Genomic DNA, 24,894 nt, shown 5'->3' on the forward strand with positions numbered 1-24,894 from the left:
GAAGAGTATTAAAGAAGAATTAAATGAAGAATATTAATATTAAAGTAGCGTAACACTGGCTGAGGACAGGGCACATGATGGGGTATAGAACAGGCTGTGTCTAAAAGGTTCAGCATTTTACTGTATTTTCAAATATTAAATCAGGGTATATCTATCCCCAAATATTTTTAAAAGAATATGCCCACTTTTCAGATGGACCTTCATGAATTGCTACCTGCTTAAAGATCATCCTCAAACTCTGTGTGAACACTACTGTTCCCTTTTTGTGTTGTCTCCATCACAATGTAAACTGAAATATTTTTAAGGACACTGGCCCAGAAGCACACATCCTTTGTTTATTACTTGTATCTCATTATCCTGCAGAGAGATGCTTGCTTTTAACAGTTTCAGAAGGTGAGATCCTGCTGCCTGTAGCCTGAGATGTGTATAAAGGTATTTTGGCTTTGGCCCAGGAGCTTTGTGCCTTTCATCACTGAGTAACTGTCGAAGACCACTCGTCCCCAGATATGCCAGAATGCCTCCTAATTAATGAGTGAGATAAATTTATTTGCTACTTGTGCTTTCAGGGTCACTACAGATTTACAGCAAGGCATATATATGAAACAAGGCATCCTGAATAACTGCAGTGACTGAGGAACAGATTTTTTGGGGTCGGGGTTTTCCGAGACTTCAGTGAAAACTTTCCTGTAAAATGATGCCAACAAGTAAATCCAGCTTGTTTCCACAAGCAGGTTCCCACAGGCTGTCAGTGTAGAGAGGGCAAGAAATTTCACCTGGAGCCTGACACTGCTTTTTGCTAGAAGTGCTTTCCAGTTCTGCCCCCAAAGCGCTCCCCTCCCACCCACTGCAGGCAGCCACAGGAACCACAGCTGCTCTACTGGGTGTCCAGGGGGACTCCAGCTCATTTGACATTTATTAAAGTCTTTGAGCTGAAATGACTCATTCTGTGGAGAAAATTTCTGCTATTCATCCATTGTAAATGGATGGGAAATACCTAGGCTTTTCATGCTTGCAGCAGCTTGGCAAAAAATATGTTTTTGCCGCTGACCGTGAAATCACTTGTTAGGGATTTTGTTCCCTTTTTTTTTCTTTCTTTCCTTTTTTTTTGGATGTGGCTTGGGCACAGCAACTAAAAAGGCTCATCCTTGGCACATTTTAACAGGTAATTCTCTTTGCCAGCATAAATCTCTAGCAAACTTTGTCATCAGAAGAAACGGTAAGCTGAGCAAGGGGGTTGCTCCAGATCTTCAGATGCCTACCCCAATGCTGTCATAAGGAGAGGCGATGCGAAAATAACATCTGGGCACAACATGCTTACTTTTTCAAGATAGAGAACTCTTGTTTTGTGGTCTGCCGAGTCCTAATTTTGGGTAGAATTGTTGCTAAGACTATTAACAGCTGACAAAATTCTGCTTGTGCCAAAAAATGGGATGGCTACATCCCTGGTAAGGGTCACTTTTCTCCAGTTTGTTAGCAGCCTGTAGGGTTTTGTAACATAAGACATTTCAAGGTTGGACCAAAGATGGGGGAATCATCACAGGAACTGAAGATGCTCTGACTAAGCAAAGACTTCAGGACCAGCCCAAGGGACAGGTGTCTAGTTATTTGGGAGTATACCATGACTCAAAGAAGAAATCATGCCCAAAGAGTGAAATTAGTGTGGTCCTGTAGTCCTGACCAGAGCCCCAGTTCTGAGGAACGGACGTGGCAACTGGATTCTGCGCTTCTTGTGGCTTCATCCTGGTCTCTGCCTCTCTGGTGCTGGCAGAAGACACGTGTGATCAAACCAGAAACACCTTTTGTGAACCCTGTGTCGATTTACTCCATGAGATACAAATACATGTGGATCAGGACACCAACAGCCCAGGATAAAGTGTGCCTGTGGGCTACCGACCTGCTGTGGGGATCTCAGAGGTCCCCCTTTCAGAAAGGGCGATGAAAGGCAGGGATGTCTACCCCCATGGGGAGGGCTGCAGGCTCACTGGCCCCATTAGGTCCTCTGTGCAACCTTACCAGCTTCCAGGAAGACCAGTCTACAGCTCATCTCTCAAGGTAGAGGTTTATATAATGCAACATGACCAAAATATGTGCAACCAATAACAGACTATTCAAACGATGACCCTATCAGTCAGCAGGTCTCTTGCTCAAAGGACCAAATGGCCAAAGTCTCCCTGTCCGTGGGTGACTAGGGACTAAGGGATTTCTGTCTTCTAGGCTCCTTCTTATTATGGTTGAATTTAAAGCTCTTAGCTAATGCTTCTTCACTTATAACCCTTATCATTGCATATTTGGATGCATATGCTGATTCCTTTTAGCAGTGGAATTGCTGACGTGTTTGTTAATACTGCTAAAGATATGATCACACGTAAGATGTGGCAACCTAACCACTAAACTCACACAATACTAAAGGGGAAAAATTGTTTTTCCATTCCTCATTTTACATGTTAATCATCAAACCCAATATTTATACCGCTTTCTCCATTTACACATTTTTTCCCACAACATTTTTAATGAGGAAATTTCAATGGCTAAGACACAAATGTAATTTCCAGTCAGACCGAAGTGTCAGCTTGCATCCAGCACGTGGGGCCAAACCCGGGATCCAGGAGGCATTCAGCAGGGAGAGTCCTAGTAGGGGCTGGCCCTGTCCTCATCTGTATTTTATCAGCAGTTGTGCATCAACGCATGCCCAGGTTGCCTTCACAGATTCCCTGCTGACAGGGTTTGTGGATGACGTTACACTACTGTTTTTATCTTTTAACGTAACTGATTATTTTTAAAGATATGGACAAAGAAACCCTAAATATGATTCCAGATCTCTTGCATGTGTTATAGATAGGAATAAAAATGAAACCAAGTTGGTTAGGCTCAGCTGAGTTAGGATCAGAATTAGCCCAGGATTAGCAACTTTGTATCTCCAAATACACAAATGCAAATTCTTCCCTAGCAGACAAATTGAAAAAAACAACCCAACTTAATTTTTATTTCCATGGTGTAGAATTTTGCATGGAAATTCTGCCTACTTGCAGTTGTACTGTGGTTTCAGCCCAGCCGATAACAAAGCACCACGCAGCTCCTCGTTCACTCCCCACCCCCAGCTCAGGCCACAGTGGGATGAGGAGAAAATATAAAGAAACGCTCGTGGGTTGAGACAAGGACAGGGAGGGGTCACTCCCCACTTATGGGCACGGGCAAAAGACAGGCTCAACTTGGGGAAGGAACAAAATCAATTTAATCTGCTACCAATCAAATCAAAACAAGGATATTAGGAAGTAAACCCAACCTGAGAACACCTTCCCCCCAGCCCTCCCTCCTGCCTGCCTCAACAGGGAATGGGGGCTGGGGTCGGTTCCTCACCCCTGGTCTCTGCTGCTCCTTCCTCCTCAGGGGGAGGAGGACTCCGCACTTGTTCCTGCTCCGCCGTGGGGTGTCTCCCACGGGAGACAGTCCTCCACCAACTTCTCCAGTGTGGGTCCCTCCCGCGGGCTGCAGTCCTTCAGTCCCAGCCTGCTCCACGAGTGGCGGCCATCTTGGGGGGCCTCCGCTCCCCTCCAGGGGCTGGGGGGGACAGCCTGCCGCCTCACCGCGGGCTGCGGGGGCATCCCCTCCTGCCTTCCTCCCTGACCTCGGTACCCACAGAGGGGTTCCTCTCCCGTTCCAATCCCCCACTCCCTGCAGGTTTCCCCTCTTAAATCTGCTCTCCCACCCGTGTTTCCACTGTCCCTGAGGGGCTTGGCCTGGGCCAGAGGCGGGTCCGGCTTGGAGCCGGGGGAGCTTCCAGCAGCTTCTCTCAGGAGCCAGCCCTGCGGACCTTACCCTGCTGCCAAAAAAACCCCGCCACACAAACCCAGAACAACTTGGTACACAAATGGGCAAATATTCAGGGACAGAAAAAGGATTTCGCGCTTGTATATTACACTAATTTGGGAAGGAAAGCAGTGCAAATGGAGATGATCCATGAGAATGCAAACAGACCCAGAGAAATGAGGTGGTGGTCCTCTTGAAAAAAATGTTGCCATTTTGTTCACTGGTAGGTTCCCGATGTTTGTTTTAGACCGAGAAATTGCTTAAAAATAAAAGGGCACTGCTCAGATATCAAACTCCTGGTGTGACCGTGACTCAGTGAAATCGATTGAACCGGTGGGGGGACGGAAAGGAGCCCGTGCAGTGCCGCGATTTCCATGCCGTGCCGACAACACAGGGCCTCCAGTGGGAAGCGCAGCTCCCCGGACATGTGTTTTCAATATCCGTAGGGTATGCCGCGATCGCTGCTGTGCAGCAGGCGCTCAGCCCTCCGTTTCTTGCATACGGACAGGGCTTGGCAGATAAGAGGGGTGGTTTCGCACAGTCTGCAGCGTCCAGAGAGGCACGCGGAGAAGTTGCCTGCAAACAACTTGCTTGGGAGCGGTGCAGATCCGCGTGTGCGCTCGTATCTCTGCAGGTTTTCTTTGCAAATCCCCTGCAGGCAGAGTTTGCTCAACTAGTTGAACTGGCTCTTTCTGTCTTGTTTTTTTGGCAAACGAAGAATTTCCTTCCTGATAAAAACGGACGGCGGGCGCCCCGATTGGGTGCCGTGTTGGAGAGGATGTGACATCAGGCACATCTCTCGCTTCGCTGGGTCGCTGGCTGCCTACCAGGGCAGTCAGGGAGCCGTTTCGTTAAATCCCAACCCAGGTACTCGAGTTTCTGCACAAAGTGCTGTCGGCACCACATCCCAGTCTGCTGCAAGGTCTGTTTGACTCGTGCGTGCAGAGTCTGCTTAATAGATCACTCCCACTGCTGGGGGCTCACCGGGACGATGGAATTTGAACTCCGGAGACCAACCGCGAAGTGAAAAAACAGAAATTGGACAGACGGGGCTGAGATGGATGATGAGGGAACAAATCAAAGCGCCAGCAAATTGCAAGGAGCTGGAGGCCAGGCATCTGCAACGTCTCTATCGAACCCACTGATGAGGGGTAAGTAGCGCTCCTGCCTCGCCACAAGCCTCCACCTCTGCCGGCGGTGGCAAAGGGCAGGATCAGGCTACGGTGCCGTGCTGCTCCCGATGTCCTGCTTCCAGGGCAGGTCCACAGTTGGTCCCACAAAACATCCCCATGCCCTTGCACTTCAGAAGGGATTTTAATAAGCTATTCCTATTTGATACTGAATTTTTGGTTGTTTTTTTGATGTATCACAGGAAAGAGTGTCTGATTCTGTACTGCAGTTTGTACAAGCAGAAACAAATGCAGCACTTGAACCACAGCATGCTGAAAAAGAAGTTGCAATGTGGCGTGTTTGACTTAGATTAGTGCCAGCTGGAAGCTCAGCACTGGCTCAATTCCTCTTTTTCTTCTTTCTTTTCATTCCCTTCTTCCTTCCTTTCCTCCTTTCCTTTCTCCTTTCTTCTTCTTCTTTTCATTTTTCTTTTTTCTTTTTCTTCCTTGTTTTCTTTTTCTTCTTCTTTTTCCTTTTCCCTTTTTCCTTTATCCTTTTCCTTTTCTTTTTTCTTTCAGATGAGCAGACCTAAGTGTTGTTGCCCAGGCTGAGCCACCAGCCCTAGCAGGTTCTTCTGCAATGGCCAGGGAATTGTGGTCAGTTGTGACAAATGCTGTTGTGGTCACCGGTGAACAGTTATTCAGACAAATGGCCTCACTCTGATCATTGCTCTGTTGTCTGCCCAAGAACCCTCGAAAATATGACACGGTGACAAAAAACAAGTAATTTAACTTCACATAACACTTTAGCTGGGTGTGTTCCCTGCAGCTCTGTTTTCTGAGAGGCTACTCCTTCAGCTTATGGCGCGTGCAGAAGGAATGAGGTAAATTAAGATAATGTGACTTTACATTGTCCTCACTCCTTTCCTGGGCTGCTCAGGACGCTTCCGTTCATACCAACTAGAAAATTAAGACCCTAAAACCACAACACAAAGATGATCAATATATCTGCTGTGTTGTCTGCCTCTCCTCATGCATGTCACATATGTACATCCTAAGGCTGGGGTGGGAGGGACGGGATGGTGATGTTATTAACAGTACAAATTGAACCAGGTCCACACTGGAGATGAGCTCCAGCAAAATGGAGGCTGGAAGGAGGGAGCCCACATGCTGCACTGCCGCACAGAGATCATTTGGTCCTTTAAAAATTAGAGTTCAGTCCATTCCTCTTGTGTCTGCTTGCTGCTTAGCAGAGTCAATAATCTCTGCTGGCAACTTACAGCAGGAATGTATGTGGCTCAGGCTACATGTACCACGAACTTTAGGGGAAAGCCTTAGAATATGAAAAATACCATTTGTAATACTGTTATATATAATGCCATAGGCATATGTGTGTGCAAATATGTATGCAAGAGCACACCTCCACCGAAAGGATTTCAAAGCCCCTTGCAAGCTGCACCGTGGAAGTAAACCAGCCTGGGGACAGGCACGGAGTATGCAACACCCTCCACATGGTCAGAGGCTGAAAAAAGATACTTTCAGCATCACCACAAAAATGAGTGCTCTTCTAGAAAGGTCCCGTGAATGCTCTGTTGTCCACAGGGAGCAGTCAGGGTTTGCATGTTTGTGTGGTTATTGCTATAAGGCTCCCTCTGTATACACCACCCTGCCAGCGCTCACGTGCCCAAGTGATGGCAGTGCAATCAAATATGACCAGAGGTTTAATGTAACATCTGGGCTGGCTGGGATTTTCAGCAGTGAAAGGGGAGCTAGATGCCACTGAAAGCCAGTGGGTTTTGGATGTCTAGATGTTGAAGCTGTTGAGGCCTGACTCAGCTTGCCTGTGGACTAAGGTGTGGGTAAATTTCAAATTTGGATAAACAGTCTCATTCCTCTGTGAAAGAGCAGTTGTACATATTTTTGGCCGCCAGAAATCCTTGTTCCTGTGGTGGTACATACAGTGAACGCAGCTGTGCCACCCACATACACCAGCCTTGCTCCTCACCGGGCAGCTCTGGTGGGCAAAGTGTTTTGAGGACTTTCCTAAAAGTCACTATTTCAGGATTTTAAAAGTCCATGGCCAGTTAGCACTGGCATTTGCTTAGGCTTCAATGAAAAGCCTGTGTATGGTATAAATACTGATCGTTTATATTACTGCTGGCGTGCCTCCTGTGCTGTGCAGAAGAGGGGAGTGAGACCCCAACATCCACTTCAGCCTCCCTCCTCCTCCAGGCAAGAAACACGAGTTCCAGCCTGGAGCAGGCAGAAAATAGAGACTTTGTGGTTTGCAAAGGGTGATACCCAGGGTGCAGGAAGCGGGGAAATTTGCCTTCCCCTGGAGGGAAGTTGCCTTCCCAGCATTGCTTCAGGGTGGAGGTGTTTGCTGCAGATGGAGCTAGGGTAGGAGAGATGGCAGATTGGGGCCATGCAGTTCATGGCAGCAGATTTGGAAGTACGCTGTGGCAATTAGTCATCAGACAGGCCTTTAAGCACCCTCTTCCCAATGTGTCCAAGGCTGGTATGAAGCTACCATAGGCCTCCACTTCCATTTAGGATGAAAGTCTTGGTTCCTCTCAGTACAGAATTCCCAGCTGGATTATGACATGTTGGCACATACCTCTTTTTATTTTCCACTGACATCTATTTTTGACACTTACGTGGTCAATCTTTGAATTCATTGTTAAGACTTGGCAAAATTGCAAGCTAATGGCCAGCCTATAGATGGCTATGGTCTGGTCTGGCTCTTTTTAGGCTCTCAGTAGAAACCTGCCTTTTCTCAAGCAAGCACTGAATGGATAAATTCTGCACATGGATGTGATGGCATGACCATGCACCTCCCTCTTTGTCACCAGAATGCTGACACGATGATATAACAACTTGGTAGTTTGCACAAAATGCTGCTTGTATTTGTGTGTCCAAAAAAAGATCAAGCTGCAGCTCAGAAAACTTGTTCCTCAATCTAAATTTTTAGAATTACTATAAACATGCTTCTCTTGCAACTCACGCAGATTGGGCAATGGCATTTGTTTCTAAAGGGGAAAATCAAAAGCTTTTTACGGAGCCTGGAAACACAACCAATGGTAACACAGGCAGGATCAGCAAGAACAACAGCATGGTCAGATAAGCATCATTTGACACACATAATTTAAAGCAAAGCTATTTTAGTCAATTAGTAATACTGTGCTTTAATAATTGCAGCATAGTTTAGCTGTCCTTATGAGACCAGAACCACAGCTTCTGGAAATGGCTGTTCATTTGCTAAAGCCAAAGGATATTTGTGAACTTACTGGAACTACGTGTTTGTTGTGGGACATGGCTCATGGAACATAGAAGGAGGCAGGCAGAGCTCAAATGTTGCTAATAACAAAGAATACAATTTTCTTTTAAAACTAATGGACGTACATTACCTACATTTCCTGAGTTCATTCCTCTGTTCATTTCATGTACTTGGTACATCCCATAAAGCTGTATTGGGGTTCTAATTTTGGCCTTCTAATTTTGAGGCTTCTCCCAAATATGAATCACATCTGAATTGATGAATCTTTTTGTGCCTGTGATGTTTGAGTTGCTTCTCAGTTTCTCATTTTTTTCCCTTTGGCTTTCATAGTGAAAGTAATAGACTAATAGACTTCCAGTAAAAGACTGGAAAAGATCACTTGACTCATGTCTTGTTAGCCATTTCTATACTGCTAAATAAAAGAGATTGGGACCATTTCTGTCTTTGAGACCAAATGGTGCAGACTGTCTTGCCTTCACATCTTCACCTGCTTAAAGCTGAATGCTGAATTATCCTTCTGGCTTTCTTTACTTGGCAGTGCAGATTTACCTACCCGCTCCGCACAGTCTCTGACAGTGCCTCACGGTCACAGGCAGCAGTGGAATAGATGGCAGGTTTCAAAGTGTCCACCAAACACCGAGTCTGTAGGCCACGGTCAATAGATCACCAAACACCTTCCCAGTTCTCTGCCAACAAACTTACGATCTGAAGGAAAAGACCCAAACCCACAGCTATAACAAATACATGCCAAGAGCAGGAGAAGGTGCCAAGCTTTCTCCCCGAGGAGAGCGCAGGATAGAGTCTGTGCCCTGTACATGGACGAGGCACAGCCTGGGCCTGATGGTCCCTCCAGCCTGATCTCCAAGGCATCTCTCCTTCAGAATTCAAAGCTGATTGCTAGTCATTTTAACTGCACCTTTGAGCAGGATATACTGACCAGGTAACAGAACCTCCAGCCACCAGATCTGTGTCCTGTCTCTAGTCATGGTCAGTCTCCGGTGGACACAAAATAAACCTCCTTTCTTGTCCAAGGGGTGCCCAGTGACAGCTTAGGTCAAGTAAATATAAACCTAGCATAAACCAATGAATGATCTAGCATTTTATACAAGCCCTCGCCCTTTCCCTTCCCCTAACTAGATAGCAGTCATAACCAGAGACAGGGAAATGAGGAGAAATGGTGAAAATCATGAATCAGCTGCTTGTCCAAATCATCCCTGATGAGACCCCTGTTCCTAAGGGCCTTGTTCCACAAGCTCACCCCCCACTTCAGGCTTCAAACCCACCTGGAGGTTATTTCCAGGACATCACTGGGATTGTCCTGTGAGCCAGGAGCATGCTGGAGCATTGTTAGGGAAGGATTCTCACAAGAGAAGGTGAAGTCTTGATTACTCTGCTAGATTTTTTTTAACTGCTTCATTCAAATAAGAACTATCACGGGGACCAGTTGGGTTCCCTCTTGTGATGGGTGTGTGACTACTACCAATTTGACCCGCTGCTTGTGTCCAAGAAGGGAAACACTAAAATTTACCCTAGTTTAGTCCATCGATGGGCCATTCTTCAGAGTTGATAAGATGCAATATGTACATATTTGCAAAAGCGTGCTATGCAGATAAGCATTGTGATGGACACCAAGTGGCTCAAAAATTGTGTACTGTAGTAGCAGAAATATCCTTTTACCTATACGAAAAACTCTAGACAAATGGATTGCACAGTTATAAAAGAGTCTTGAGAGAATAACTATAAATCTATAGCAGACCTTTTGCAGGCACTATGCTGGCAAAAAGTCTCCCCCCTACCTAATACAGGTATGAAGGCAAAGATCTTCTGTGTGTGATAACACATTTCAGATACCACCATCTTCAGGTCACGATTTACTTAGTGCAGAAGTTTTCAATCACAAAGCCATTGTAAGTCTCGCTATACTAGATCTTGTTTAAATTTGATGTCCTTTACTGAGCACACTCAAAGGTGAGAAAGCGATAGCCCAACAGGCTGGGCGACGGCTGACACAGTGGGTTATCAGCCCACTCCAGCATAGCCAGAAGGGGCAGGACATCGGCCAGGAGGGGTTCAGCTCTCCCATGCACGTTCATACCTGAGACAAGATCTGCGCATCTTGTATAAGCACTGGCATCATCAGCTAGTCTGTAAAAATTATTTTAAAGAATTGTGGTGGTTTATTAGGTTTTGTTGCTGAAGGCGGACTTCTTTCTCTTAAGCATCCTGTTCCACACATGTGACCTAGTATAGTCCTGGAAACCTCAGCAGCTTGTCCAAGTTGGTCATGGGGTTTTCTCTGTAGTTAGTGGAAGGAGAGTGAGGTATCTCCAGAGCAGCAAAATGTGTTTCCAAAAGAAGCTGGGTGAAATGCCCTCTGGAAATGCATCTCTTCCTTCCCAGAGGCAACCTGGGCCATTGACGTAGACCAGACACTGGGTTTTGAGGCAATGAGTGCTGAAGGAGGTAAATGTCTCCCAGAGGGATTATTGTTGTCAGCTGGCTCTGAGCCATAAAACCTGTACTATTGCAGATGGTATGTAAGTGCTGTACCTCACTTTGTGGTTTCAACAAGTCAGAGAATACAGCTATTACTTAAAATGCACCACTGCACGGGCTAACACCAAACACTGAAAACTGAAAGGCAAAATCAACAGGTAACACAATTTATCTCCTTGTACTTTGGTACCTTCTCTTGTTAGGTATTGTTGGCTCTAGCCCAGCTCTGAGCAGGGGTAAATGACTGAGCAGCCATACCCTCTTCAAAACACAGTCCTTTTGAGCTAATTGGTAAAGTGTGATGAGCTTCCAAGGCACTGGAAGTAATTTAAAGTGAGGGACAAGCTCCGTCACAGCAAGGTGATGTTCTGCAACTCCCTCTCATGTCTTCTGAAGGGGAGCGCAGCTGCTCAGCGCCAACACGGTATGAGTTAAAAACACACCCAGAGAGAAGCCGTCCTCTTGTCTCACTCTCTCCTGGCAGCTGCTGCAAGGAAAGCTTGGCAGCTCAAGTAATAAAGTAGAAAAAGAGAGGTTTGCTGGGGTCATGCAGTTGAATTAAAGTATGCTGAGGAAACAGTCCATGGAGTTGTTAGCCTTTTTTCCTGTCTTTCTCTTTATGCAGACTTTGTTTCAGACTGGTCTCCTTTGCACGATGCCTCTATCCACGGGCGTCTGCTTACTCTGAAGAAACTCATCAAACAGGTACCCCTCCGCTGGGTTGATGTGATCTCTGCTGGGTTTGTTCAGTGGTTAAATGCAGTCTGTGCTTTATTGTGAAATCTTCAGGGTGAGAAAGTCATGTTGACTAGAATCCGGTGAAATCTGTGTGTAACAGATGGGGTTTTTTCTACAAGTGGTTCCTTGCCTAGCACAAGCTCTGTGCACTAAGCTGGTGATGTGCCAAAATATCCTGGGTCATACTTTAATTCTGGTGCAGGTAACGGGACCCCGGTTGCTGGGATCTCCGGGCGGCTGGGGGATTCCTTCTGTAGCTCCTGCGCCTGCAAGCAGCGTTTGGTGCCGTGGGTGGGGGGCAGCTCAGGACCCAGGCAAGGCTCTGGATGAGGCATCAGTTCAGCCACCCACAGATCTGCGGGTAGCTGGGGCCCCGGTTCCTGCTGCAGAAGGGCAGGGAGAGCTATGGAGAGCCGATTTCTGAACCTCACTGCTCCGTTTCTTCAAAATTCTCGGATTTAGCCTGTGGAGGAGTTGATGGAGTGGGAAGGGGTATTGGAGACTCTTCCAGCTTAACCTTCTGGAGCACCAAGATTGCTAGAAACAAAAGATCCTGTAGAATCAAACCAATGGTTTCTAATGCAGGGGCTGGCTTTCCTTCAGTGTGCCTCGCTGCAAAGAGCAGAAAACACCTCAAAAGCGTTTCAGGATTCGATTCGGTCAACCAACCACAGACTCAGCAGGCAGGAGGTCAGAAGGCTTGAGCAGTGATGTAAAAAGGCAGCAGTCATGACCCTGCCAAGAACTCTAGTAGCAATTTGTCATCTTTTTTTTTTTTTAATTTCAGATTTTGCTGTTCATGGTGTAGTAGAAATAAAATCATGCTGAGTTCCTAAAGGGATGTCTGTATTGTCCCATTGGACAGTCCACTGCCTACAGCTTTCTGCCTCGACTAGCAGTGTGTAGAAGGCGTGACCTCTGGTGTGCTGTGCCAGTGTCCACTCCAGCCAAAGCATCACAGACTCTTTCTCTGCTTACCTATTGAGATGAATACCTCCAGGCAGTGGAGGAAGGTCTGATTACATAAATATTTGAAGCTAGAAAGGGTGGGGCTTTTTTGTTTGTATAGGGGGTTTGGTAGTTGGTTGTAATGGTATTTTCCATTATTTCATCAGGGGAGCGATGTTAATCTTGTTACAGCAGACCAGGTGTCTCCTCTTCATGAAGCCTGCCTAGGGGGTCATGCTGCTTGTGCCAGTGTCCTATTAAAACATGGTGCTCAGGTGAGTACGATGGACATTTTATGCCAGTATACCACTGATATACACTCTGTACTTAGCTCTGCTTAAGGTACCTATGTTATAAAATGCACTTAATAAAGCAATCCAAAAAGCAGAGATCTACACAACAGTTATTATTCTTTAGATGAAGGTGCAGTGTTCTCATCATTTACTGAAAGAATAAGGGGAAGTTCCTCTTACCAAGGGTTTATAATCCTGCAATAGTTAACGGCGTGTTTTATTTTCTGCACACACTAATCTCATTGGTGTCAATATGCAGAGTCTTAAATAGAGGTGTAGGACTATTAGGATCAACTGATGATAAAATGGGAAGAGAATGGAAACAACATGCAAGTAAAATGGTGAAATGGGTGTGTCTCATGGCCTCTACTTTTCAAGCTAATGTTGAAATTAGAGTGAATAAGAAAATTAACTCATTATACAGATGTTACCTTTCAGTTTAAAATTTAAAAAAAAGGCAAAGGCTGCACACTTTCAGCTGAAAATGGACCGTTTCAGGAGAGGGCTACAAGCAGGTGTGTTTCAGCTGAGATAACTGAGAAATGGGCACACATTTAACTTGGTAACTAACTCCTGAGAGACCCTGGAGCGACACTGGTTAGACATTCTTTTGCAGGAGGAGAGACTTGGGGGCAATTTTTAAAAAGATTTTTTAAATTATCTTTTTAATGAAAAGTTGTAATCTTCAGAAGCAGTAGGCAGTTTTTGCAAGGTATTAAATAAAAAGTATTGAGGACTGTTTTCTGTTGAGAAACTGGATAATTTTCATCAGTTTTGAAATACTGAGAAAGAAAAAAAAAAAAGCCTGATTCTGTTATTTTTCCCCCAGGTGAACGGAGCTACTGTCGACTGGCACACTCCGTTGTTTAGTGCTTGTGTCAGTGGCAGTGTGGCTTGCTTGAATTTATTGCTGCAGCACGGAGCCAGCCTACACCCGCCCTGTGACTTGGCATCCCCCATCCATGAAGCTGCTAAGAGAGGTAACCCCACAGGCATCAGCACTCCTTTCCATGTTACTAGCAGTGTGTTGAAGTGGAAGAGGGAGTTAAAGAAGATCATTTTCTTGATTTGGGTCATGTGAAATACCTTCCTAGTCCGTGTCATCACAAGTGGTGCAGTTCCTCCCACCCCTGGTGCTCACTGAGGGCAGCTCAGCTCGGCTCTCAGGACCTCTGAGTTCATGTGGCAACATCTGGAAGGGGATGCGTTGTCCAAGTCAGCCCCCTACCATGTGGACATCTGAGGGAGTCATCTGGCTATCTTCAAGAGCAGTGGAGAGAAACACAACGTGATTTGACTCGTCTTCGGTAGACATCTGAAATGAGTCAGATAAAATGCGAGGGCTTTTGCCTGTTTTGCTAACCGTGGCTTTGCAGCTCCCATTTTCCAGGTTGGAAACACTGGAGTGGATGAAAGTATTACACTACCATCTCTTGACAAATCATTGAATCTTTGCCAAATTACACTCATGCAATAGAGAATTTGCTGAAAAAAATGCCTCTTCTCTGTGAGTTGACTCTTCCTTTATCCCTTTTAAGGTCATGTGCAATGTGTCGAATTCCTTGCATCCCGTGGGGTAAATATAGATCACAACATCAAGCATCTGGGTACTCCGCTTTATGTAGCTTGTGAGAACCAGCAAGTGAACTGTGCCAAGAAGCTTCTTGAGTCAGGTAAAAAGAAAAATAAAGGATGGTGTGCTTTTGTTTCCTGCAACATCTATCTTTGGATTCTCTTTGCATCAAAAATTTAGAGGAGCTTCTGCTCTGGGACCTGGAGATGTTTCACTCTTAATGGCAGCCCTGGGTTAAAAGGGGTAGCAGGGTAACCAGGGTCTTCTTGACCCAGGAACTTGGCTTTACAGCTCCCAACAAAATGATGAGTGATTCTGGATTTCACATGGCTCGTGGTGCCTGGAACAAACACCATCCTTTCCAGTGTCTCTGTGTGCGATGCTGCAGTTATTTGAAGTGGGCAGGAAAAAATTCCCTTTTTTTCTCTTCCTCCCTCTTTACCCAAAACAATTGATTCAATTATTTTTACGTAGTATTTCTGCAAACATGTTTTAATTCCCACTGAGGTCATAAAAAGTTTGAAACATTTCCAACACATAAAAACATTCAGCGCTACATACATTGCATCAAACAAACCTAGCTATAAGTCTAAGCACTTGGTTAATTATACAAGGCCATTTCTTGTTATCTACAGTAGTGCAACTCTTCTAACCCAAGGGGCCATATAACCTAAAGTAGCCACGTAGCTAGTACAAAAACAATGGACCAACAAAGCCGCTTTGGAAAAAACAAGCAAACATCACATAGATCATCTTTTAGGTGGGTGTTCATCTTTTAGCACAGTGATCTATTTTTGGAAGAAGTCAAACACAAATTAATCTAAATATTAAATGTTTGGCTATTACTTTCTGTTTTCTGCTATTTTGTTTTTTGCTGCCTTCTATATATGAGAATGTGTACTATAAAAACATTATAAATGGTTTTGAATTAGTTCTGCAGCTCACCCTTCTTAGGGTGTTTTAGGAGCCATTAGACCAGGATAGCAGATGGGGGAACACTGAACAGGGGTGCTTTCTTATATCCTCCTCTACCAAGGGCCTCTAGAAATTTTCCATCCTCACATTTTTTCCCCAACAAATACTTTGGCATCTGGAAATCCCACCAGCTTAAGCCTCTGGTGCAGAGCAGGTTGAAACCCTGCATGTATTTTAAGGGAATGGGGCACTGGGATGGGGAGCAAAAGTGGGCCGTAGGTGGAACTACATCTTTGTCCTGCTTGAAGGTATTCATGGGCTGGATGAAGGACTTCCTCATGCACCATTACTCTGGGATCATTTTCTCAGTCACAGCCCCACTCCTCCTCAACCAGTGCCTGTGCAAATTGTCGTACCAAGCCCCAGGGTAAGGAAATCAACCTCTGGGTGAATGCTACAGTATCTATGGATTATTCAGAGAAATAGCAGCTAGTGCAGGAAATGGAAATAGGCTACTGTATAGTCGTTATTCTTTGCCATTATTCTTTGTCATCTCTTGGCATTCAGGAGCAAATGTGAACAGCGGCAAGGGCCTGGACTCCCCTCTGCACGCAGCCGCCAGGAATCGCAGTGCAGAGCTGGTGACACTGCTGATTGACTTTGGAGCGGACATTTGGGTGAAGAATGACGAAAGCAAGAGGCCGATGGAGCTGGTGCCGCCCGGCAGTCCTGTGGGCCGACTGTTCCTGCAGAAAGAAGGTACTACTTAGCACTTGTTTTATTTGTTCACTCAGGATTTGTCAGGGAAAAAACACCCAAACTACTGTAAAAGGCTATGCTATTCCATGCTGCTAGCACTATAGAACTGAGAATAACTAAGCTTACCTCCATTCGCCAGCATAGGGACACTATGTTTTCTAGTGTCAGAATATAGTGGCACACTAACAGTGATAATGGTAACAACAATAACCCATCTTTTGACCTCCAGGTTGTGAATCTACTGCATCAGGGAGCAATCATATGGAGCTTGCAATATAATGCAAAATAGAGTTTAGGGTGAAAAAAACAGCAAAATGCTCATTAGAAATTAGTGGTAGCTTTTTCTGATTACCTAAAGCACTGAAATCAGTGGGAGTCCCTCAGTTCCCTTGTGTCTGAGATGGGAGTAGACCAAGGAGTGTTGTCTGGAGCGTGCTGACAAATGCAGGCAGCAAATCGCCTCTGATAGGCATTGAGGCTAGGCAGTGAGCGCTAGGACTGGGATCTTTGGCTACACAGTATGCTGATGGTCAGGTGCGTGCCAAATACTGGTGTATTGGGTCTGGCTGAGATGGAGTTAATACTCCCCATAGCAGCCCTCATAGCACTGTGCTCTGCATCAGTAGCTATAAAGGTGTTGATAGCACACCAGTGTTTTGGCTACTGCTGAGCAGTGCTGGCACAGCATCAAGGCTGTCTCTCCAACTTTTTTGCCCCCCCCCAATGGCAGGCTGGGGCAGGGCAAGATCTTGGGAGGGGACACAATCAGGACAGCTGACCTAAACTAACCAAACAGATATGCCATACCATATGACGTCAGCTCAGATATAAAAGCTAAGTTAAGGGAGACGGAAGTGGGGGGCATTTTGTCTTCCGGAGCAACCACTACGTGTACTGAAGCCCTGCTTCCCGAGAAGTGGCTAGACATCGCCTGCTGATGGGAAGTAGAGAATAACATCATTTGTTTTTTCTTTGCTTTCGCGCGCGCGCAACCTTTGCTATCACTTTATTAAACTGTCCTTATATTGACCCACGAGCCTTTTGTTATATTTTTCTCCCCCCATCCAGCTGAGGAGGGGGATTGATAGAGCGGCTTTGGTGGGCACCTGGCATCCAACCAGGGTCAACCCACCACAACTGTTCTCAGCATAAATGCAAAATTGCAACCAGAAAATTTTTAACGCACGTGATACTGAAAAAAACCCCCAGTATAGTGAAAGAATGATCTTCTAGTTCTCTGCCCTTTACTTTTATTGTTGGGCCAAGTTCTTATGTAGGTGCAAAAGTATCTTTAAAGTGAAAGACTCTATATTAGGTTTTTTGTGGGATTAAGAAAAATTGCACAGGAATGATATAATGAATATATATATATATATATGTACATACATTTATACACTAGGCTTTTTTTTTAAAGGCCAACGTGATGTGCTGAATAATCCAGCAGTATCAAACTGTAAGCTTAACCTTTAGGAAGTGCTTATTTTGTACCTGTAAATGAAATAGTTCCAGGTCATTATACTTTATTGATTATGGATAAATTAATGAATTATGGAGAGAAACTTTACTTACCATTCTCGAGGAAAATTAGAATAAGGTCTCTAGTGGCTACTCATTGGAGTACTTGTGTTCTTCTTTAGAAGTTCTTATTCAGTCAGTAAGCTATACGCTTTACTAAATAATCTGGATTTTCATTATTTTGCACAAGTTGCTGATGGTGTGGTCCACGACTCTATTATGCCAGTTACATGTTGATGTGATTGTTGTCATGACAAGATTTACACCAAGGTAAAACTGGAATAACAAAGTGATGAATCAGGCCCTGCTTGAAATAGTAACATGAAAATAATAGCATGCAAACGACTGTGCTGCGCATGTTACGCATGAGCAACTGATACTTGGTTTCCCAGCCTAATCTATGGTGCACAGAGCGGTGATCTTTCTGAGCTCCAATCCCTGCTGTGTTAGACTCCCGACTCCAGTGGCACCATGTGTGTCCTGTTTATTTGAGATATAGAAAAATATTTCAGGCACGCCCTGTGGAGCTGGGCCGAGAGCCGACAGCTCGGGCAGTAAGGAACTTTGCTACGTGAAATTCAGCAGTCGAAATCAGAAGGAATAAATGCCTGAAGGGCCTTTTGCTGCTGAATACTGTTTTTCTGATGTTCTCCAACATGCCATTCTCCGAGTAGGGTCACGCCTGATGGACAGCTGACGTCTAACTTCTTTGGCTGACTGAACGGTTGCACCCCGGGGACAGTGGTGCAGATGTGACCCCCTCTGGTTTCACCCAGAGGTTTGGAAATGTGCTGGGGGGGATCAAGAGTCCCCCCCCAGCCCCGTGTCCCCTCAGCACTGGCAGCGCTGAGCTGCTGCTCACCTGCCCTGCGCCCACACACGGCTCTTCTCCCCCCAAGCCGCAGATGCTGGGGGGCAGCAGCCCCTCGCCCCAGGACTTCACCATGCTGCCGGACTGCTCATACCCTGCTTGTGTTGCAGGGAGGGTCCTACCCGTGGGCAGGAGAATGAGCTAATGATCCAAAAATGCACTGTGTTTTTGAAGAGCGTGCTTGCGCTTGCTAAATATTTTTCAGTGTAGTGACAATGCTTGCGTTTGGTAAGTCTTTAGGTTTGGGTTTTGCGGGTTTTCTTTTTTGAATGGAAGCTTTTATAATGAGATGTTTACAGGCAGGGCATTGATCTGTGGGATCAGGATGGCCAAACCGACGTGCAATAGCCCATTTAACTTGCTTGCCTTGTTCCGCACCCAAGCACAGGGTGACTAACTCATCTGCTGATGCCCAGCAGAAGGCTGCAGCCCCCTGCACAGCCCTTCCAACAGTGCAGCCGTGTTCAGCCTTGCAGAGCTCCTGGAAATGTGGTCTCCTGCGTGAGGGAAGTCTCAAAAGCTGATTAAAGCTGCCACCTCACCGCATTTTTTGCCGCAGCCCACCACCACTAACATTGCAGCTCTCTGGTGACCGCTATCTTACTTGCCCAGCAGGCAGGCGCCGTGGGTGGCACCTAAACTGTCCCCTCCCGGCTCACTTACCTCCCTCTTGCTTTCCACGCTGGCTCTTCTTATCTCCTCCCCACTCCCAGCATCCAGCCCTCAAGTCCGTGCTTGCTGACCCCCCGTCCCCTTCTTGTCTGCCCCCCCAAAACCCCTCGCGACCCTCCGTGCTTCTCGCCCCTCCGTGCGGCACATCACGGTGCAGGTGCCGTGCCGGGGGGGCTGAATGTTGGCGGGTGCCGCAGTTAAACCGTCACACAGGATCTGCCTCTTCCTGGAAACGATAAGGGACCCAAATAAGCGTACAATGCCTTTATACTTAGATTTTAAAAAAAGCGCCACAGATTCTTCAGCAGGGCTTGTACTTCTCAGCATGGGACAACATCAGACAACACAAACTGCTTCACACTCGTGTGAAAGAGAAGCTATTTAAGAGAAGCTTAAAAGGGAAAGACTGATGCTGCTAATGCTAATTGCAGCCATGTAATGACAGAGAGCGATTAGGCTTGAATTGAACTGCAGGCGGGCTGATGTCCTTTGGTGGGTGCAGGTCTGGCTTTTCACTGCTGAGCGTTCTGAGGGCCACGCACCCCCGGTGGCAGGAGGTGGGGGGAGCGGTGATGCACAACTGCTGTTTCAGCTTTACGGTTTTGGGGTGATAAAACCGCGTGTGTAACCTCTTCCCTGGCTCTTTCTCCAGGGCCGCTGTCCTTGATGCAGTTGTGCCGCCTGTGCATCAGGCGGTGCTTTGGACACAAGCAGCATCAAAAAATAACCGGACTCCTCCTCCCGGACGAGCTGAAACATTTCCTTCTCCACGTTTAAGCCTCTCATGTTCAAAATGGTGCCTTTAATAACACAGCAAGGTTTGTTGAGGAAAGACTCTTTTCTCATCAGTAGTGTTGCTGCAATGTTAATTTATGATAGCTGTTGGTCTCTGGTAAAGCCCTGGGTTCAAGAAACACAGGACTGACCGACTCTCTCAGTCCTCGCTGCCACCACCCCCAGCAAATAGGTCATTTGGAAAGGAACAATTCTGCATGGTTGCATGGTAAAGCTTGGAAATACGACTCCAGAGCCCCCTAGAAAGTGTAGAAAATGAGCCTAGCATTTTAAAACAGATCTCTTGATTCTCTGACACAGTTTTAGAGGGCTCATGGTTGACAGCCCCTTACAAAGAAAAAAAACCCGCATATCCCAGCCCAGCACTAACAGCACTTCACGTGTATATTAAGGGTACTAAGGATAGCTACACTTTCTCTGTAAGCAGCACTCATGTGCCTGTCATCTGTGAGGGCTGTACCCACACCAATGTACGGATAAGGAAAGGGAACCCAACTGAACCTACCTGTAGAGCCAGCGAGGCCCTCTGGCAGATGTTACTTATTTTCTAAGTATATCACACTGCGGATAGATGAGCACCAACCAACAATCATCTGCTTTTAGGCCAGCATCTGAAACACACGTTTCTGCCGTGGCAGCAAGTAGGTCACTGCTGATGGCAGCTCCCTACCGTGCAATCATAGTGGGGGGAAAGTTTTTAATCATCCATTAAAATCACTTATTCCTGATGCTTTGAGACATAAGGGAGCCACACTTCAGAACTACACATTTTCTCCTTGTAACATATTATTTTTCAAGGACACAGGCTAACAGGCTATCAGTTGCAGGCACTGTGTGCTTCCCCTTTCTACCCTGAAAATCAGGTGATATTTCCTAAGCATTTCTCAGCATGCATCAGAAAAACATCCCCCTTCCCCACCCAAGAAAAGAGATCGTCTTAAGAGTGAGATAATTCTTTTTCTTGGAGAGGTGCTACCTCATTCATAGCATTTTCCACGGGAGTGGTAACAATAACACCTCTAATCTGTGGTCATAAAACAAACAAAGAAAATACTGAAATTAAAGTCCATTCCAAAGTAAAGAGATAATGGATAATTTCTGCCCCGTGCTCGGTTGCTGAGCTGCTGGCTCACTGTATGTGTCTCTCAGACAAACATGACATGTGGTTCTTATTCCACCGAGGTCATAAGAACAAATATTTCCTCCAGCTAAACTTTAACACTGGGTGTTTTTCTTCCCTTCCCAGAAACACATCCTGTTGCCACAAACCAAAGTGCAGTTATAACCACTCTGGGCTGTCCCGGGCGCTCCCGTGGGAATATCGGCTGCCTGATACATGCGGGAGCGAGGATGCCGAAGCTCCGGCTCTTCTGCTTGCCACCCTGTCTCCTCTCTGGCTCTGGACCGTGATGGATCTGCATCACCTGGGAGCAGCAGCGCACCCACCACCTCCCCTGAGGGGCTACCTCCTACCCGCTGCATTGGAGGGGCAGGCCACATGCTTCAGTGCTTTTGGAATTTCTTTTCTTTTTCACTTAGCTGTGGAGACTCCTGCAAGAGTGGGCTTGGTGTGCAAAAACCGTGACAACATCATTAACACCAGCAGTGAGATATACGGAGTCCTCATCTCGTAAGTGGAGAGACGGGCAGCCTTCAAATACACAAACTTATTTTGATGTTTACTAGTGTGCTGGTGTGTGAGGTGCAAGCCTTCCTTTCACATAGGGGAAGTTAAAGAGGATGGGTCAAATGCTACCTGGATGCTCACATCTGGTGTAAATTACAATTCAAATCCTCGGCTGGACAACGTTACTGCTCCCTATAGGTATCCAGTATGATGGTTTCATTTTCTTGTGCTGACGAAACACAGCAAAAGCAGTTCTCTTGGTTTTGTGGGATACTAAATGTACCCTAATGGGACAAAGGGACAAACGCCATTAGGTCTGGAACTCCCCTTATGATAGAGGCACCTAAAAATCTTCACTTATCTGACCCGATTCATCACACATAATTTGAGCCATGTAAAAATTCACTGGCTGGTTTAAGATGGCCTTCTATATTCTTTCCCTCCTGCTGGGGAAGAAACATAGACACCAGTCTTCATAGGCTGAATAAAAGCAGGCATCTTGGATGGGAAAGGAGGATCTTTCTAAAATCAGTATCTTGGTTAAGCTGAATTTGCATTGAACAGGCAAGGAAAGGACAACGATCCTAGTGCTTAACTTTTGAAGATTAAAGTGTGAAGAATCCCTGCTTGGGTGACATATCTGAAAGCTGAAGATCCAGCTTATTATATTTCAGATGATGAAGAACCATTTTTTTACATACTAGTTTTATCATTTACCCTTAAGCATCTTATTTTGTAACTTTAGCCCATGGGTTTATAGGCGTAATGCTAATACCAGGAGAAAATTGCTCTTAGAAAATGGTGAGAGTGTTGCTTCTAGATTGCTTTTCTTCTGGAAATTTCATAGTGTGACTCTGTTTACTTGAATACCTCTGATCAAGTGTAATTAGGATGAATTCTGTATGCTCAGCGTGTACCATCTCAGTATGTTTGCTTATTTATTTTAATATAAATTGTGATCAACACTGGCAAATTACAGCTTTATGCATCATTTATCCAGTTATAAACTGTAAAAGTTGTACAAGATGCAAACTGAATAAGCTCATATAGGTGAGGTTTGGATCTTCTTCTCTGTTTGAAACCATTCCAAATGTAATGCAGGACTTGAAAGATTGTCAGGAATGTATTTTACCAGATTCTTTGCTATTATTTTGTTAGGAGTTTAATGGTAGTCAAGCCACAATTGCATAGGATATTTGCTCAAAAATAAATGGTTTATAAATGGTTTTTTTTGATTGTCATTAATTTTTTAATTGATAGCACTAATTTTGTGGATTGTCTGATACTGTGGAATTTTGGACTGAAATCTATTTGTTTGCAATCATGCCTACAGATGGGTAGTGTACAGAAGAATTCCTTCAAATAGGCCTATAGTAAAGATAAGACTAAAATGCAATACTGTGCAAATCTTGCCTTTTGCTGATGTTTTAAGGTAGAGTTGGACTCTTGCAATTCTTTTTCTACTCACTTGAGAGTTAGTGAAAAGGAGCCGGAGATTTCACGAAGTAGGAAAAGATGTAAATTAAGATGGTCACCATCTTTAGGGTTTTTGTTTTGTTTTGTTGGGTTTTTTTACCAATTTGCATCAGTTTGTCTCTCCTGTCTCCTCAGCAAGAGGCACATGTAATGATCTGGGTGCCCTTGTCTGTGCCTACACAACAAGAACTCTTTACTGGAAGTGAGCCTGTGGAGACCCTTGTATGGTCAGAAGTCCAAGGGGTATCTGCCAGCATCCAGTGGGTACACCGCAGGGCTGGAGAGACATGGGAGGGCAGTAATTCCCTCTCCATGAGATGCATCTCTGAAAGAGAGAAAGCAGTGCCAGCAAATTGCTTTACAAGATGTTGTTTCTGCTGGATACAGGGCTGCTTATGAAAACTGTGGAACTAAACAACCAATACCTCAACAAAAGAAGAGAACTTATTTAAGCAAGAAAATTCTGATGTATTGAAAGAAGTCTGATGCAACAAATCCCTGCAAAGTTGCTTTGGCTCTACAGCAGTTGCTAGGTGGGATCAGCCATGTCCCAGGACTCAGTTCTTCATTCTGCAGTCGTGTGCAAAGGTCCACATCTGCCCTGCCCATTTCTCGCCATTTTATTTTTCTCTCTTAACTGGAAACCACGGACATCTTAATCTGGTAAATGTAATATACAGCTTTGGAGCATATGCAGAGAATGTCCTCTTACCTCTCCACTGACATGAATGCATTTCAAGATGACTAAGAAGGAAATAAATTTTGCTTTACTAGCTTAGCAAAATGGGACAAACCAGCTGCAAAATAGCAGATTAAGGGTGCTAGAAGGGAGAAAAGAGAGTGCTTGTGTCCCTAAATCAGGATACACTCAATTCCCCTCAGACTCATGTTCTCAAGAGCCACAGGTCCAGGACTTGATCCTCCCGAAGCCACTTTTTCTTGCTTAACACATGCACTTTATCTGTCAGAATGGAGACTGCCTTGCCCTGCAGTCCCAGCCTGAAGCCTGCTGGCTTTGGATAAAAATTTGCCAGAGTTATTTCTCTGCATATCGAACAATTATTTGTCATTCCTTGATACGTTGCTCAGCTCACTGCTCCAAGGGATACTCACTTTCATGCAGACAGGCATTTGATGCAAAAGTGCTCTCTAGGATGCCTCGAGGAGTCCACCCTTCTTTAAAATGACAGCAGTGAATTGTTGCTGGGAAGAGAAATATTTCGAATTCTTACATCCCCATTCAACACGGTAACCCTTACTCCAGCCCTACCTGAGTGCTCAGGTAGCACACCTGGACAATACCTGGGTCATGTCACCGTGCAATAAGGTCTTGTTTCTTTTCTATGCCAGATGAAGCCTTTCCTTTCTGAACTACTGCCCTTTGCATTTTTAAAGGCCTTGAAACTCGTTAATCATCACCTATTCAAGAGACACAGGACTAGATTCATGGCTTTAGCACCTGTGAAGTAAAATTGAGTTTCTAATCTGTCAGTTGTCTCACTTCACAAATTAAACTGTGGAGTCTCTGCCGAGTCTGGGGCTTTCAAAATCCCTAGAGCTTTTCCTTCTGTGGTTTGAAAAATACAGTGGTAGCAGTTAAAGCGGCTCTTTGTTTCATGAAAGCACGCTGACTCTGAATCCTGAAGGTTTGTGCAGACCCCAAAAAGATGTTATGCCTATGGCAAATATAGGGTTGTCTCATTGTCTTTGAAACTGCACTTTTTATTAACTTATTTTGGGGAACAGGAATCATCTTGGCTTTGTCTTGATTAAATAATTGTCCCAAAACAGGGACTGTTGGTGGTGTGAGCCTCTGCGTGGAGCGAAGCTCCCAGCAGCTGCTTTGCTCTCCCCAGTCCTCCCCGAAGATGTGCCACCCCTGCAGATGACTCCCCTTCTGCACCCTCCTGACAAGCATGAGGGCTGAGGCTGACAAAATCTTTGTCCCTTCCAACTGTTTATATCTAATTTTTCCTGTAAGCTGGCAGGCAGCACCTCTGCCTCGCCAAGTCTCTCGATGAGA

General features: G+C 45.4%; 1 protein-coding gene across 4 annotated transcripts; it reads left to right on the top strand.

Moving 5' to 3' along the window:
* Positions 1 to 4,152: 4,152 nt before the first annotated feature.
* Positions 4,153 to 22,620, top strand: ASB9 (ankyrin repeat and SOCS box containing 9). Of its 4 annotated transcripts, none has more exons than XM_069770344.1 (8): positions 4,153 to 4,958; positions 11,315 to 11,394; positions 12,543 to 12,650; positions 13,498 to 13,648; positions 14,207 to 14,341; positions 15,724 to 15,915; positions 17,621 to 17,700; positions 19,626 to 19,764. In XM_069770344.1, exons 1-7 carry the CDS (start codon positions 4,865 to 4,867, stop codon positions 17,665 to 17,667), a joined length of 807 nt encoding a protein of 268 aa, XP_069626445.1. In that variant the 5' UTR covers positions 4,153 to 4,864; the 3' UTR covers positions 17,668 to 17,700; positions 19,626 to 19,764. The 4 variants fall into 4 exon arrangements, with proteins under 4 accessions (XP_069626445.1, XP_009926614.1, XP_009926615.1 ...); XM_009928313.2 differs by lacking the exon at positions 17,621 to 17,700 and adding an exon at positions 21,015 to 22,620 and having other exon boundaries at positions 4,169 to 4,958; positions 19,626 to 19,791; XM_009928312.2 differs by lacking the exons at positions 17,621 to 17,700; positions 19,626 to 19,764 and adding an exon at positions 21,015 to 22,620 and having other exon boundaries at positions 4,154 to 4,958.
* Positions 22,621 to 24,894: the final 2,274 nt, after the last annotated feature.

Source organism: Haliaeetus albicilla, chromosome 25 (genome assembly GCF_947461875.1).
Source record: "Haliaeetus albicilla chromosome 25, bHalAlb1.1, whole genome shotgun sequence".
Lineage (NCBI taxonomy): Eukaryota > Metazoa > Chordata > Aves > Accipitriformes > Accipitridae > Haliaeetus > Haliaeetus albicilla.